The sequence below is a fragment of the Alligator sinensis genome, unplaced genomic scaffold, assembly GCF_000455745.1.
Source record: "Alligator sinensis unplaced genomic scaffold, ASM45574v1 scaffold442_1, whole genome shotgun sequence".
Taxonomy (NCBI): Eukaryota; Metazoa; Chordata; order Crocodylia; family Alligatoridae; genus Alligator; species Alligator sinensis.
Window position 1 is genome coordinate 7905637 of NW_005841829.1, and position 16132 is coordinate 7921768.

Below are 16132 nucleotides of genomic sequence, written 5' to 3' on the forward strand. Positions count from 1 at the left end.
TGTTACCATTGACAGATGATTTCTGGGCACTGAGTCGAGAAGGACACAGATGTCAAAGCCATGGATTTGTGAGCTGGTTGCTGAATGTGTGCTGCTGTCCAATCAGCATTTTGTTAATTTCACCAATGAGAAGGAATAATTATTTGATTATAGCTTTAATCAGAAGAAAATTAAATGATAAACCTGTTAGGATTAGACAAGGAAAGATTATGAGTGGTTCAGGCAGAGTTACAGGGAAGGGAGCTTAATTTTTGAGCAACAGGAATGGTGAGTGAAACATCATTATCTTTAGAATAGTTTTAATCAAGAATATTTACAAGACACTATTCCTTAAAGCATGTGAAAAATGGGGTGAAAGTAGAAGCCTGAGCTCATGGGAGCTTTTGGCATGTCAACTTTATAGCTTGATCATTGTTTATACTTCTAGTAACATGTCATAATTTTATATAGAACTTGAATAATTTGGTGATGAACATGGTACATATCCCTAGGTGATACTGATTCTGTTATCATTACAGATAATTTAGAAGTTAAACATCTAGAGCAAATTAAATTCTTACATTTAAAAAGTATAGCAATTCTATGAAATAAAGTTAAATCTCTCTTGCCAAATACAAGTAAGGGCAATTTAATGGTAACCAAACAGTTCCCTGCTATTTGTGTGGGGGGGAAAGGTAGGAGAGAGGGAATCCTTGATTTTCTTTTTCCTTGCAACATTATTTTAAAAATTACTTAATTGAAGGGATTCTGCAGAACTTTTAAGGTTTTCAGGAATATTACAGGAAGGTTAAAAGAAGTCCATTAGAATTAAGGCAGTGTATGTGTATAGTCCTTTGTCCATGTCCCCTGGTTGTGGAATTCATTGTTTCTTGCCTAAGTCTCTGTATAGTGATTTTTCATTCATTTTTGCTTCAGACCAAATGGGCAAATTTAATTTTCATCTTTAGTGCATTTTTACACATGCTTTGGGATATGACTCCAGGCACTTTAATTAGCGAGCTGCACTAATTAAAGGTGCCTGCGCATCACATATATCAGCGTCTTCACACTAAAAAAAAATGGCAGTGGAGCGCTTTGAACTAAAGTTCATTGAATGTGCTTTATTTCAAAGCGCCCTGCCGCCATTTTTTCAGCACGGAGATACATGGGGACACTGATACACATGACGCGGAAGGCTGCCGGAGCCAGTCAGTTTCTGTGCTTCAGCAGACTCAAGTTAATCGGATCTGCTCTGATGTGCTCGATTTCCAGCACTTGGGAGCAGGCTTCATGCATGTGTGTAGGAGCCCTTAGTGTTGACCTTCCAGTTGCTCTTTAGAGCTCATTCTCATCGATTTTATAATAATTTTTGCAACTGACTTAGAAGTTTGGCACTCGGAGGAAGTGATTTACTAGCAGGTGGTTATCCAAACCATACATAACAAACCATGTACTTTTTGCCACAGCAGCCCAGAACTATGGACCCATCCAAGCTAGGGATGTTACAAAGTAGTAAACTGTTTTTACATTGATTTTTCTGTTTGTTTATTTTTTCCCTCTTGCAGCCTCAGTGCCACTTGTTTGCTCTCATGTCTTTTTTCTAGTGTTGAGGTATAGAATCTGTTTCTTCTATCCTCTTTTCCCTGCATTTACCCAATATAGCTGCATATATGCATATCATCATCCCAACTTTCCCTTCCTCTGCTGGCCCTAATAAAAAATTCCTAAAGCTGCTTTGGAACTCTTTCTACAGGCTATGTTAGGCACTCCATGGAGAATTCAGGATGTACTTGCCTTTGTCATTTATTTCGTAGTCTGCATCCAGATTAGGGTGCCCCCTATGCTGCAGGAAAACATGTAGAATTCCTTCGTGGCAGAATCTAATGAAATGTAGGTGCTAAACTTAGCTGACCCAGAGCAGCAATTAGGAAATTTTGAGAAGTGAACGTCTCTTGTTACTAGTCACAGAAATTTCTCAGACTGTCATAACACTAGATGCTGATTTTGTGTGACACTTTTCAAGCGTGCCAAAATTAAATAATGTGCTTCAAACAATCCATGTTGAGCTGCTGTCCTTTTAGCATGCTCTCTTTTTTTTTTCTTTTCTTTTGATTTTTTGTTTGTTTGTTTTTTGGTAATCAAAATCTGCTCTGGGAAAATTTTTCTTGCTTTGCCTTGTGTTCCTCATTTGGGATGAGATTTATTCACTAAGGTGTTGGAATACATAATACATAGCTTTTTATAAGTCTTGTTAAAATAAGACCATTTAAAACATTGTCCAGAAAGCTACTGTGTCTATGTTATACAGACTATGTTATGTTTGGTTGTCTGTATAGATTTATCTTCCCAAATTCAAGATTGTTTTTTTTTTAAACTGTCTTGAAAGGGAGTTGTTTCTTTACAAGAAGCATCTGCTGCCAGTTCATACGAGTGTCATTTCCTGTTCTTTACTTAAGATATATCTAATACTTTACTATTTTCTCTTTTCAGAGTATTGAAAGGAAAAATGCGGTGTATTGTCAATCAGTGTGCCAAAGATTCTGTGATGTTTATTTTTATGAAGTGGCACTTTTAACAAAAATTTGGAGGCAGAATCAATTTTACAGATTATCAGCTCTTAGCGAAGAAAAGAGAAATAACTCTCTAGATTTTCATCACCTTCAGTCTTTTATAAATAGGGACCTATCAAAATTGAGGAGGCAGGCGGCTGATTTCACAGGCCTATCACAGGGCTGGCCACCATTTTTGCAGAGTTATTGCTGCAGGGGGCCCCCCATGCCTCTGGCCAAGGGGGTCTGGTGGCCTGGCTCCCTTGCCACTGGTTAGCCAAGAGGGCTGTCCATCATGTGGCCCTGCCCTTTGCTGCTGATTGGCAGAGAGCTGGGGCTACACAACAGGCAGCCCTCTCAGCCAGTCAGAAGCGAGGGATGGGGGGGTGGCTGGTCTGCATAGCCAAGCTGTAGTGGCCATGAGGACCGCTGGCTCCCACTGGGGAGCCAGCATTTTATTTTATTAAGCTTTTTTGCAGATTTCACAGACAATATTTGATTTTGCAATTTCCACAAAATCGTGAATTGAGTAGGTGCCTATCTAGATATTGCAGTGCTCTATAAAGTGCAGTATACTTGTTACTTAAAATCTGCATTAAAGTATCTGCATTTTTTTGCTCATTTGAATCCTCCTGTGAAACCTCAAAACCTAAAAAACGAGGTAAGGAACTTCTCCGTGGAGAGAGTTGTAAACATCTCTTCCAGTAAACGTGTAAGTTTTTGGAGCACTGCTTCTTGAACTATGTGAGGACTTAAACTGATGTACAGTCCTCCTTTAGCTTGCACACAGCCAGCTCCAGTATTATTGTTTTTCCCTACTTTTCTAGTAGCTGAATGAAATTTGACAAGAGACTAGAGAGGCCTAGGCAGCTGTTAAACAGGCTAATGCAGTGAGAGCCAACCTGTTTGTCAGGCATGTTGAAAATTAGCCCCAGACTCTCCCCAAGTGCCACTCGGATCCCCCTTCCCCTGCCTCATTTGCTGTGCTGTTTGTGCCCTGTGCCTGCTGTCTGATCTCCTGTCCAGTCTGGTTCTCTGCTCTGTGTCCTATCTGCTGCTGTGATGCCTGTCCTCTCCCTGATTTGCTATGTGCCACGCACAGAGGCTGCCTGTGTCATTTAAGGCACACATACCACAAGCTGGCCACTCCCACACTGATGCTTCCCATTTTTGTCTGGGAAAGTTGTAAGCAGAGACGTGTCCACAAGCTGTTACTGGAAAAGGAGGGAATCACTAATGGAAGCTGGCGGGTTCTAGAGCTGTGCCCAACAGTGGACCATTGAACAAGAAGTAATGAAGTATGTGTAAGGCGGAGGCCCAGCAAACAATGGCACTCTTGAGGGATGAAAGGGAGATCCTTCTTTTCTCCAGTAGCTAAAAGGATTTTATAAAAATATATCATTAGGCATCTACCAGGCAGAAACTAAGGCGGAAGATAAATACGGGACCCATAATAAGAATCTTGGCATTCTGACTTCTGTGGGAAGGTCTTTTTGCAAGTATTTTGCACTTTGATTTTGCTGAAAAGTGTTCTTGACACTTGTGCACATTTGAGGGTTTAGGTTTTTCCAGTTGTTGGGGTTTTTTGACTGGCCTCTGGCTAATAGCATTCAAGTGAATTTTCAGGCTTTGATATACTCGCTTGTGGGCATTTCTAGTATAGAACCAAAGTAAATATAATGGCCCAAGTAATTTTCTACAGATCATAAGTTTCTATACCATATTCTAAACATTGGATTCAAAACTAGTAGTATCTTTTCCTAAAAGGGATTGAGGCACATCATTCATGTAGCATGGGAAAAAAAGCTTTGCTACCACAACCTCATATCTATGTGAATAAATATGGCTACAGTATGCAAGGCAGGGGGACCTTGTGTAAGTACTAAATTAAGTTTCTTTTATTTTTTTTATTCTTAAAATGACTAACAGTTTAACATATCTTCAAATGCTTTGGTTTTATTTTATGTCCAAAACAAAACTTTACTAATCTCTTTCTGTTTCAGTCTACCCGGATGTCTGCACAATTAGTCTAGTGGCTCTGAGTGATATGAAGAAGCATACAGATAAACTAACTTTTTGGGATAATGTATACGGCTTCAACATGTCCTGCATGAAGAAGGCTGTCCTTCCAGAAGCTGTCGTGGAGATCTTAGATCCAGACACGCTTATATCTGAGGCCAGTGTCATTAAGGTACTTTACCAAACACTTCATTTAAAATTGTTGTTTATTGTTATTCAGAGATGTATCACTAAAATCTTATTTTCTTTCATAGTCTCCACTGTAACTGGATTTAATGTGGAAAAACAGTTTAACTTACAGAAATGTTGTAGCAGAAAAGAAACTCAATAAAGGTCCACAGCATTGACTTCAGAATATGCACCTTGCATTTGCTACTTTGTTTAGTAACTTTTTAGATCCAGTTATTTAAATAAGATTTTGCTGTCAATTTGTTTCCTCAAGCAAGCCCATCTTCCTACTCCGTTTTATTTTCTGCCCTCAGACATAGATTCTGTGCAAAAATAAATAACTATAGCTATGACTTGATAAATTGGACTAGTCTGCTTACATCTTTTTTTTTTCCACATGAGTCAGACTGTTATCTTCTCATAGTAACTGTTGACATGAGTGAGTTCAAAGTAAATGGCTTTCCATGTAAATGGGTAATCATTCTTATGTCATACTGATCCATCCAAACAACACATGTTAGTAGCTTAGGTTAAATTCTAAAGCATGAACTTGTGTGAATTTTGAAGTGTGGTGATTTGCCTAAATTATTTCCCAAAACCTCCCCTAACTTTTGTTTGTGTGCCTTGTCAAATACAAGAACAGCTAGCCTATAAAATCTTTCCTGGAGATTGAAATGAAATACAGCTGAGAAACTTTTGGCATGATTATTAGTGCTGGGCTTTCTGAGTTGCAATCTGCTCATGAGTTAGGAACAACTTCAAGACTTGCTGGAAACTGAGGAGCTTTAAGTATCCACAGATGCCAAAAATACCTTGTACAAGCCTGTTTTGTGCATGTTTGTACCCCAACAATGTGCTGATTTTTTTTCGGTATACTGTTATTTATTAACTCTCTCTAACTCTTACATTAAACGATTGCAAGATCTGAGCATTCAGAGGCAGGAAATGGTGAAATTAAGGTTGCTCAGGCAACTCTAATTTGGCCTCCTTGTTACAGGTATGTGATTAGCCACATCTGTTGATGACATCTGCAACCTGAGAATAGAGCATGCTCAGTCCTGAAAAAAAATACTGCCTGTGCAGTTCATTCAGCACTCTGAATTGTGAGGGCATGCAGTACCATTGTGCTTCTGCAGCTTGGCATCTAGATTCTCCAGCTAGCCTCTACTAGCGTGTATAAAGCGGAATTATTCAAAAGGTCATTACTTGGTCAAATTTGGTTGAGTGTTTATGGGGTTAGTAAGAGAAACATTCTATTCTGGTACCAAACTTCAAACCCTGCTCCACACAGTAGAAGCCCTTGAGGTTTTCAGTGCAATGGTTGTAAGAACTGAAGGTGCGTTTTTTAACAATATTCTCAGAAACGACAGAGCCATTGCAGCTTAAATTTACGGTTTGTTTTTAAAGGACATCTGATTTGGAAACTTTCAGCCTGAGAAGTTTGTTTGGTAGAGTTTTGAACAATTGAAAACCAGGCCTTTTAATAGGAAGTGTCAGGTAGTGTTACATGAAGGTGTGCACATCTTTGTCACTTAAACAAAAGCTGACATTTTGCCACAAAAATACTTCATTGATTGTATCAACTAATGCAGTTAGTAATGCCCCTTCTAAATATTTGTAAGGGTAATCTTTGTCTAAGCTATATTTTGAGAAAAATATTAAAAATATCCCTGTCATTAAGCAACACTTGTGACTTTTGTATCATCTATAAACTAGAATGTTTTAATAGAAGCGTGTTTTTAAGATAACTAAGTTTTGAGTTTTTTTACTCATATCCCTGCACAAGCTGTTGTAGAATTAATGAGTTGAGCAAGGATGACATTATAGGTAAACAGTTTTAATCAATACCTGTTCCACATAACAAATGACTTCAGAATATTGGGAAAGAATAAAACTGTTCCTATTCATCATACGCTGAGTTCAGGAGATGGTTTGGTACACTATCTTAAATTACCTGTTCATTAATTTGAGGAAATACATTAGAATTGTTAAGGAAAAGTCTCTAAAAAAGGTGGTGCAGCGCCAGTACTTATATACGACTGTTAAATAATGCTAAATTGGAGAAGAGGAAGAATTAGAAGTATAGTCTTTAACAAAAAAGTAAATAAAAATCTTCTCAGCCAGATGTCCTTTTGTCTCTAGTTATTGTTTTAATACTTCATACCTCACCAAATGACAAATTTATGTAGTAAGCATACAGGGCTAAACTGCATACATTTTTATTCTGTCTTGGAAGTGCTTCCTGAGAAACTGTGACAGGACAAAACAGTTGAGTTGTCTTACCACTATCAACCCCTTTAGTTTACAAAGATATACCAATATGCAAGAGAGCTGTAATTCATTCTCCCATTTGACTTTAACAGTACAGGCAACCCCCGCTTAATGCTGTTTCGCTTAGCTCTGTTTCGCTATAGCGCTCATTTTAAATTGATACCTGATTTCACTTAGCACTCAGCGAGTTTCTTTATAACACTCGCAGTCACTATCTTGGGTCATTAAAAACACTTGCAGTCACCATCTTGGATCATCAGATAGTTTCGGTTTCACTTAACATTCAGTTTTTCAGGAACCAGTTAAGAGCGCGAAGTGGGGGTTGCTTGTATTCCTCAACAGTCACCCAGAAGGCCCTTATTTTTAAAGCTTGATGAGTAATCATCTCTGTGCCTAACCATTCCTTTCCATTGAAGATGCCAGTTAATGCCTCTTAAGATTTGCAGCGCATACAGTCAGCAGTCCTCTAGGAACTGGTTGAAGCTTTGGCTCCTAATTTTACTTACCAGTGTTAGAGGCACCCAATTTTTAGTTTGCTATCAATATGAAGTATAAAAGGTGCCCAGTGTCTTTTATTTGTGGTGTGTTCATATTTGGGGTAAGTGGTTATAGACTTCTTTGATTCATAACAAATAACATAATAAAACAGTTTTTAGCCTTTCTTAAATTCAAATATGTAGGATTGTTTTCTCTACTGTTTTAAGGACCTGAATTAATACCATACTGCATTACTTCTAGTTTTTAGAAAAACAAAACCAGTAATATTAAGTTCCCCAGAGCATGTTTATTACAATGAAGCTCTATGTTGCCAGAATTGATTTTTATCCTTTTTTTTGTTAGCATATAGATTGTCACACAGCATCCATTCAAGATCTGGAATTTTCATCAGATTTTACCCTGATAATTACGAAGGATACTCTGTGTACGGTAAGACAATTTATCCTTTCTGCATTCAGGTAACATTTGCCTTTGATTGGCAGGCCATACATTAATTAAAGGACTGATGATAAATGAAGGTAACTGTTGCCTTGGCCAGTTCATGTTTGCATTTACTGAGTTGTAAAATGGGCCCTTTTTAAATGACTTATCTGATAATCTAATAAGAGTCTGGTTCAGCAAAGAGAAAAAAATACCAGATACGATCATTTCTGTTTTTTCTGTCACATCAACCCCTGATTCGCATTCCAACCTTGAGAGAATTTTCAGTACCTGCCCACCAAAATAGGTGAGTGAAGGGGAATGGTAGAATGGAATAACAGGAAGTGTTTTGGCATAGCTGAGCTATATATTGTAGCTTTTATGTTTGATAAAACAGCATTACCCTTTATAGTAACAGTCTCAAGTACATGTAGCAGTTACTTCCCAGTTTTAGACACTAATGATGCCTTATAGATGCCACTATGCATGTCATATAGTCCAGAAGCACATTATAGAAGTGACCTGACACAACTGATTTATCCCTGCGATCTGAGACTGGCACCAAATCTAGACTTTTACACTATTAGATAGGCAGCCAGTTTTCAGAACAGTATCTCTAATAAGTCTGGAAGCATGCACAGCTTTTGAGGTTAATCTTACATGAAACATTCCCTTATTCAACTAATATTACTGATAATAGTCGAAACTTAAAATTATAGCAATTTTTGGTAGTTCTGGATTGAAAGCAGTACAGAAGGATATATTTAGTTTGGAGGAAGTATCAGGGATCTGTCTAGGTCTGGTATTATCCAACACCATTAACTTTTTGGATGATGGGATTTCATAGATTTCATAGACATTAGGGCTGGAAGGGACCTCGGAAGATCATCGAGTCCAGCCCCCTGCCCAAAGGGCAGGAAGTCAGCTGGGGTCATAGGATCCCAGCAAGATAAGCGTCCAGTTTGCTCTTGAAGGTGTTCAATGTAGGCGCTTGAACCACCTCCGGTGGCAGGCTGTTCCAGACCTTGGGGGCTCGGACAGTAAAGAAATTCTTCCTTATGTCCAGCCTGAAATGGTCTTGCAGTAGTTTATGACCATTCGACCTAGTCATCATGCCTTGGGGTGCTCTGGTGAACAAACGTTCCCCCAGATACTGGTGGTCACCCCTGATAAACTTATCGGTGGCCATCAGATCACCCCTGAGCCTGCGCTTTTTCAGGCTACAGAGCCCCAGGGCTCTCAGCCTGTCATCGTAGGGTCTGCTTCCCTGACCTCTGATCATGCGCGTGGCTCTTCTCTGGACTCTCTCAAGCTTCTCCACATCCTTTTTGAATTGTGGAGCCCAAAACTGGACGCAGTACTCCAGCTGCGGCCTCACTGAGGCCGAGTACAGGGGGAGAATGACGTCCCGGGATTTGCTTGAGAAGCATCTATGGATGCAAGCCAGCGTTTTGGTCGCTTTACCAGCTGCAGCATTGATTTACTAGCTGCAGGATTGATTGCACGCTTAGCAACTTTGTGGAGGTTTCAAGTTGGGTGGAGTTTCAGACACTCCGAAGATAGGGCTAGGATCCATAAATGTCTGGAAAAATGGTCTGCAGTCAAACAGATGAGATTCAAGTGCAAAGTCATGCACTTGTGATGGAATAATGGCATGCACAAATACAGACTGGGGAATGATTACAAATTAGGCTGCCATATTGCAGAGAAGGACCTGGGGGTGACAGTAGATCATAAATTGAATGAGGCAACAGCATGCTGTTGTTCCAGAATAAACCAACAGCATAGACTGGGTTGTATCTACAGGAGTGTCGCTAGCAAATCAGGGGAACTGATGGTTCTCCTCTTCAACACTGGTGAGGCTCCACCTGGAGTACTGTGCCCAGTTTTGGGCCCCACACCAAGAAGGATGTGGACAGGACTGGATTCTTTCCAATCCATCGGGGAACAACAGAAATGTTGCTCCCCGATGGCTTGAGAAGCAAGACTTAGGAGGAAAGGCCAAAAGAACTAGGTTTGTTTAGTCTGAAGAAGAAAATATTGAGGGAGGGGGCGGGTTGATAAAAGTGTTCAAATACCTGAAGGGCAATTTCTAGAAAGGGTGGATATGGACTTTTCTTTATGGCCATAGAGGACTAGAATAGGAGCTGTGGTCTGAAGGTGCAGCAGAGGAAATTTAGGTTAGAGATGAGGACTTCTTTCATCCTTAGAAGTTTTCAAGAGCAGGTTGGATAGATACTTGAACAGGGGACTGGGCTCGATGACCTTGTGAGGTCTCTTCCATCCTTACTTTCCTGTGCTTATTTAATTTGCCTATGGAACAGATTTCTTTTCATATGGAAAGTTTGTTAAAACTGATATGGAAGAGATTAAATTAATTTCATTAACACTGGTATAAATAATTATTAAACTTTACCTATACTTTTGCATGCATTAGGCAATTTCACCCCATACTTTGTGTGTAGATGATAAATTCGTAAACCATGGTATGTGATATTTGAGAAGCTTTTGATATTTATTGAATTTAAAAATGCTTTTTGTAATTAAAGTTGAAGTAAGGACAGTACACCCAAAGGGTTTTTTCCCTGTACCTCGCTATCTGTTGTTCATGATTTGAAGATTAAGAGAGAAATCGATTCTAAATCAATAGAAAGTATCCTTTTCATTCCCTAATCCCAACACTCAAAATTCTATAACTTCCCTGTTCAGACAATAATTTTTATTGCCTTTTGGATTTTAAATCAAAGAACTTGTATAGATCTGTTGTTTGTTTGGTTTAACAAACCTCAGAAACCAAGACAATCCATTTTAGTCCAAAATGTACCTGAAACTTGTGGGGTTTTGTTTTTTCAAACTAATAATAATAATACCAGGTTTACCCAAATACAACACACAGTTTTTCCCCCAGTCAGCACAGAGGCAAAAAGTCCCTTAGTCTTACATTCACATACAAAGAAACCTCATTAGGTACGTTCTCTACCATAAAACTGCTGCCAAAAGCAGTATGTGCTCAGTAATAGAAACCAACTATGAAGTTGATCAAATGCAGCCAACACTGAGCATGACTATAAAACACATGGTCCACATTGGGCAAACCTACTACAAGGATACGTTAGTGCAACCTATCTGAATAACATATATGGTAATGCCCATTGCACTCAGTCGCCTTCTGCGCCGGCTCTTTTTCAAGTCATTGTGAGCCACTGCATTGCACAAATTTAGACTTCTGCTTCACTTCACAGGTGAGCTGTACCTTTCTTTCCCATTTCCAGTAATTATTGTTTCTTCACCAGCCTTAAATGTCTGGCAGACATCACTAAATGGGGCCCAAAACACTTCTCCCAGAATCCCTCTGTCTCTGCCTCTCCCAGCCTGTCACGTATGCTTAGTGTGACCCCATGCTTAGTGTGGCCCCACCCTCCATGAAGTGAAGCCAGACCCCATTGCCTTACACCTCATCTGCATATAAATTTTTGCAGGATCCCAGGACTCATTTCCAGTCATGAGTGGGCAGCTAATTAGTATGTGCATCCTTTGGTGGGGGTGCACATCTGGGGTACACACGTACTAAGCAATGCTGAGCTGTGGGGTCACCATGGCTTGAAATGCTGTTAACTCTGCTGGGGCCCAGCCCAGTGAGCTATGTGGTAAATCATGAGCCTTTTGGCTTTGGACTAATACCATGCATAGTTTGTATGGTATATAATTAGGTACCAAAGCATTGCTTAAAAGTGTGTTTATGGAGTACCTGTGCTAAAAATTGCAGCAGTTTCAAAAGTAAAATGCATCAGTTCTGGGTGAACTAAGTTTATGGGTACTATATGCAAATTAATACAGCTGTGTTTATTTCAAGATCATTGTATTCAAATTTGCTCCTCACTCCATGTGCTCAGGAGAGCAGGGTCTGACAATAAGAGGTGGGGGAAGGATTGCAGAGGAAAAAGGGCGGGGGGGATGCAGAAGGTAAGGGGGCTACCTAACGCCCAGATTTATTTTCCCTGCTGTAGCTGTGGGAGGGAGACAAATTCAAGGCAAACCTTGAATAATTAGATTCTGTACCTGAAAAATTATAACAGCTTTATCAGTTTTCTATATATAGAGTCTAATTCTTGGTAGGTTGTCTTATTTTTTTTATTAAGTATGGTAATAATTTTAAGCTCCCAGTGGTATCTATGGTGAGCCTGAAGTCAAGTTGACAGGAGCATCTCAGTGCTGATCATGAACAACTGATGCCTCCCGAGCCTGGGGGGTCACCATTTGTAGGCGGCAGCGTTGGTGGTGAGTGGGGATTGCCCGCAAACACCAGCGGGAGGTGGGTGGTGGCGAGCAGCGACCGCCCGCAGAAGCCAACAGCCGTGAGCGGCCACAATCTCAGGGAGGGCATGTGCCACCCCACCCCACCCCCCCACTCTCCCCCATGAGTTGCCTGTGGTAATGATATGCCAGTTTCTTCTTTTTTTTTCTCTTTCTGCCTTACTGTAGAAGGAATGAACCGTTATGGAGTTTTGTTGCATTTTTATTGCTCTTAATTTTTTCAAGGAATCTTATTAGAATGCAATTATAAAAAGATGGGGAAGTCCTTTAAGTATCTATTTAATAATGAGACTGATAAAGGCAAACAAACCAGCCATTTTTTCAGGCGGTTAAGCCACTTAAGAAACAACCACATTTTGAATAGCTTGAAAAGGTGTCTGAGCAATGAGAAATGAATGGCAAAAGACCAGGTATGAACGGTGTTCCATCTGATCATTTATGAATTGGAGGAGATGGGTTAAGTCAGACATGGCAAGCTGACTTTGCTTAAAAATTAAAAAAAAATAAAGGAGGGGGGGTAATCCTGAGAAAAGGATGCAAACCAATATATCCAGAAAAGTGGGTCCATTGTGGATCAGATGCTTTCAGTTCAATTCATCAGGTATTCAAGGAAAGGAAAGTGTTTGTTTGATTAAAATATAGTGTTTACACTTCTTTAAAGATCTAATCAGAGAGATTCTCTGGGCTGCACTGAAAACATTTAGTGTTCTTGATGAATTTAAATTTATTTGCATGGTACAACTGTGTTTGCAATTTAGGAAACAGAGCATGACTAGAAAGAAAAATCTTTGCTGTGACATCAGCATGGAATGAATGTGGGGAGATTACATTATTCCCATTTTTCTTTAATTTGGCTGTAGAAAAATTGGTACTGCCAATTAGCAACCACCCTAATTGGGACCAAGTGCAAAGATAGGCTGTCTAATGGGAATGAGGGAATGGAAATTAATGACATCCAAGAAAGCAGGAGAATGCTAAGCCTAATGCCCTGGAGTTCAGGGACTGAATAATCTCTGTCCTAGATATCTGAAAGTTGACACATGCAATCAAAGGTCTGATGACATATTCATTAAGCAATCCTTGTTAAGTTGGGGCTTGGTATCATGTAAATAGAGAATAGCAAATACAGTGAACCCCTTTTTTTCTAAGGAGGGGCAAGGGAGGGAGTGATCAGAGCAAGTAGAGGCTCATTAGTCTGACCTTAATAGCATGCAAGGCTTTTTAACATCTTTTTTTTTTTTAAGGAAACAACAATTACAGAGACATAAATAGAAAATGGTTTAGTAGGCGACATTGGTTCATTAAAGGTAGATGTAATCAGACTAATTATATCTTTAAGAAAATTTCTAGACAAATGCAAACACAGTAGATTGACAGTCCTGGGTCCTTTGTGGTACAGTGCCACAAGGGATTCATAAAAGTAGAAGGGGGCTTACTTGCCTCAAGACCTGGTAGTTAAGGTGCTAGTTTCCTCTGAAACGTTTAGTGCTTCCTGTATGTCATCTTTTGTTTTGTTCAGATTCAGGTTTAACGGTATGCTGGTCTCACTCGGATACTGGAATGGTTAGAAAATATAATCATGCAGTGCAACCCTTAGGATGTGGTGATTTGCACTATTTTGGTTTCCAATCCATTTACGATATTAACTCTAATCCAAAACGAGGTTTTTCCCCCCCATCCACTTTGTTTGGTGGCAACCTCATCTTGGATTTGAGTACCAGCCCAGGGCAGGTAGCTGTTGTAGTCCCAGTTCTAGGCCTGGAACTGGAGCTACCACCTACCCCAGCCTGAGGTAGCTTGTGTGATGGGTAAGGGGGCACGTTGTGGGTAGGAGTGGTTGTGGGCAGACAGTGTGGGCAAAAATGGCAGGATGGTAGGGACGCAGTGGCAGGGCAGCTGCTCAGACTCTAGCTCTTGCCCTGGCTCAGTCTAGAGCTATTTTTTCTGCTGCTGCCTGGCTACGTGCTGTAAAACTCCTTGTATCGTTCAATGGACATAGGTACCAAATTTAACTGAGAGATTTTGAAACGGGGAAGCAATTTTTGCTACCCAGTTGCTGGAATCCTAGTTTTTCAATCTACTCTGCATCTTTAATTTCAACTTCTTGTGTTAGGAACTTAGCATCTTAAAGCAAGTGTTGAGAACATCACATAATGCAGTCTGGAGTGGCAAAATGACCACGAGTATAAACAGTAATATGAAGTGATGAAAGCTTGTTAAAATTCTATTGCTTTGTCTGTATAAGGTAAAAGAATTACGTGATTTTTTTTTTTTTTTTTTTTCTGGCAGGCAGCATAATATATATATAGGTGTGTATATATAGGTATAGCTATATCTATATAGCTTATAAAATTCAAACTTTAAAAAAAAATCAGTGGTATATTCAGCTTGTGTACCTAATTTCTCAGGTTTAAAATCTAGCCACTTTAGGAGGTTTCTTTATATATCCTTTCTTATTGCTGATGGCCATATGCTTCGAGTGTTTAAAAAAAAACGCACTTTGTTTTCAACGAATGCTGTTGCACGTTCTTTCTGTAAAGTGGAATGTTATAGTTAACTTTTTTGTTTTCTCCTGTGCTTCAGGTGTGCACATAAAAATAAAACATGCAAATCTTGGCAATTCCGCCATATACATAATCATTTCATAATAGTTTTTAAATATCGTGTAGTTAAGAAATATAATTAAGAAACTTGAAGTACAATAATTTCTGTAGCACTATAAAAATGTGAGTCTTCCTATAGCATTGGAGTGACTCATGCTGGGTAGCAACAGTATGGTTAGTTTATTTGGCTTCCTCTGGATAATTGAGGTCAGTTAATGAAAATCTCAGTCTTTCATTCATTATTTCTTTATAGAGAAAAGCAGGATATTGGTTAAAATATTATTTCTCTCAACATAGGACCATGACAAAACCCACTTACAGTAATAGTTAAAATCAGCATTTAGCTTGTATGTCTGCTTGTGAGCTTTTAACATTGTTTATGAAACTTTCCCATGATCACAGGTTTTAAAATATAAGTAGAACTCTGTCAAGTATTTTGTACTTTATCATGTAGGATTGCTGACATTTTATGACTAAAATGTCTACTCCTTTTATGATGGAGTATAGAGGTTTAGTTAGACATTGACAGTCAATCCATCATATCAGGCTGCCTAACCTTGCAGTAAATGAACAATAAAAGTCCATTATTTGTATTGAGAATTTTTGAGGTGGTGCTTGAAGAGCGCAGCCGTGTGCTTGGAAAATAGCATTTGAAGTTCTTCTTTGAATGTTTCTCACTGTAGTTTAGATGCTATTTTATATTTTACATTAAAAGCTATTTTTTGTATATGCCAAAGTTTTAACACTGAAAAAGGAAAGGAAGATATCTGCTTGTACCTATTTTTGGCTCCTTTAACAAAAAAATTACGAAGCACTTTATCTGATAAAAAATTACAGAGTACAAAACTGCTAGCCGGGAGCTCAGTGCTGGGCTGTATGTCCACATCAAACTTGCTTGATTTGAAAGTAAAAAAAGTAATTTTAAAAACTAGCCCCCTTTCAGCCTTGTGTGCTGTGCTTTAGAATGGCAAAAGTTGTGTGCACTGCCTAGTGTACCAGCACCAAAAATAAAACAAACTCAAGCCAAAGCTGCAACCAGAACTTAGGCTAGGGGTGGGCAAAATACTGCCTGTGGGCCAGATCCAGCCCACGGAAGGGCTTTGTCCGGCTCACAGTGGGTCCCTTGGTCCCATCTGGCCCTGGGGCCACCTGGCCCTAGTGCATCCTGCCGCCCCCTGGGTATGCAGTGGGGCTGGGGTGCCTCCACAGCTGGAGCTGGGTGTCTGGGTGCAGCCCTAGCCCTGCCTGCACCGCCCTGCCCTGCACAGATCTGGGAGCACCCCCCGCCCCCCCTCCCCCCCCTTCCCTCCC

General features: G+C 39.7%; 1 protein-coding gene across 3 annotated transcripts in view; it reads left to right on the forward strand.

The window, feature by feature from the left end:
* PRMT3 (protein arginine methyltransferase 3) overlaps positions 1 to 16132 on the forward strand; it is a 123040-nt gene that overhangs the window by 75989 nt on the left and 30919 nt on the right. For all 3 annotated transcript variants that reach the window (XM_006014703.3, XM_025199676.1, XM_025199605.1), the window contains 2 exons: positions 4532 to 4719; positions 7827 to 7913. In XM_006014703.3, coding sequence (XP_006014765.1) covers positions 4532 to 4719; positions 7827 to 7913 — 275 coding nt within the window. The remainder of the gene's footprint in view (positions 1 to 4531; positions 4720 to 7826; positions 7914 to 16132) is intronic.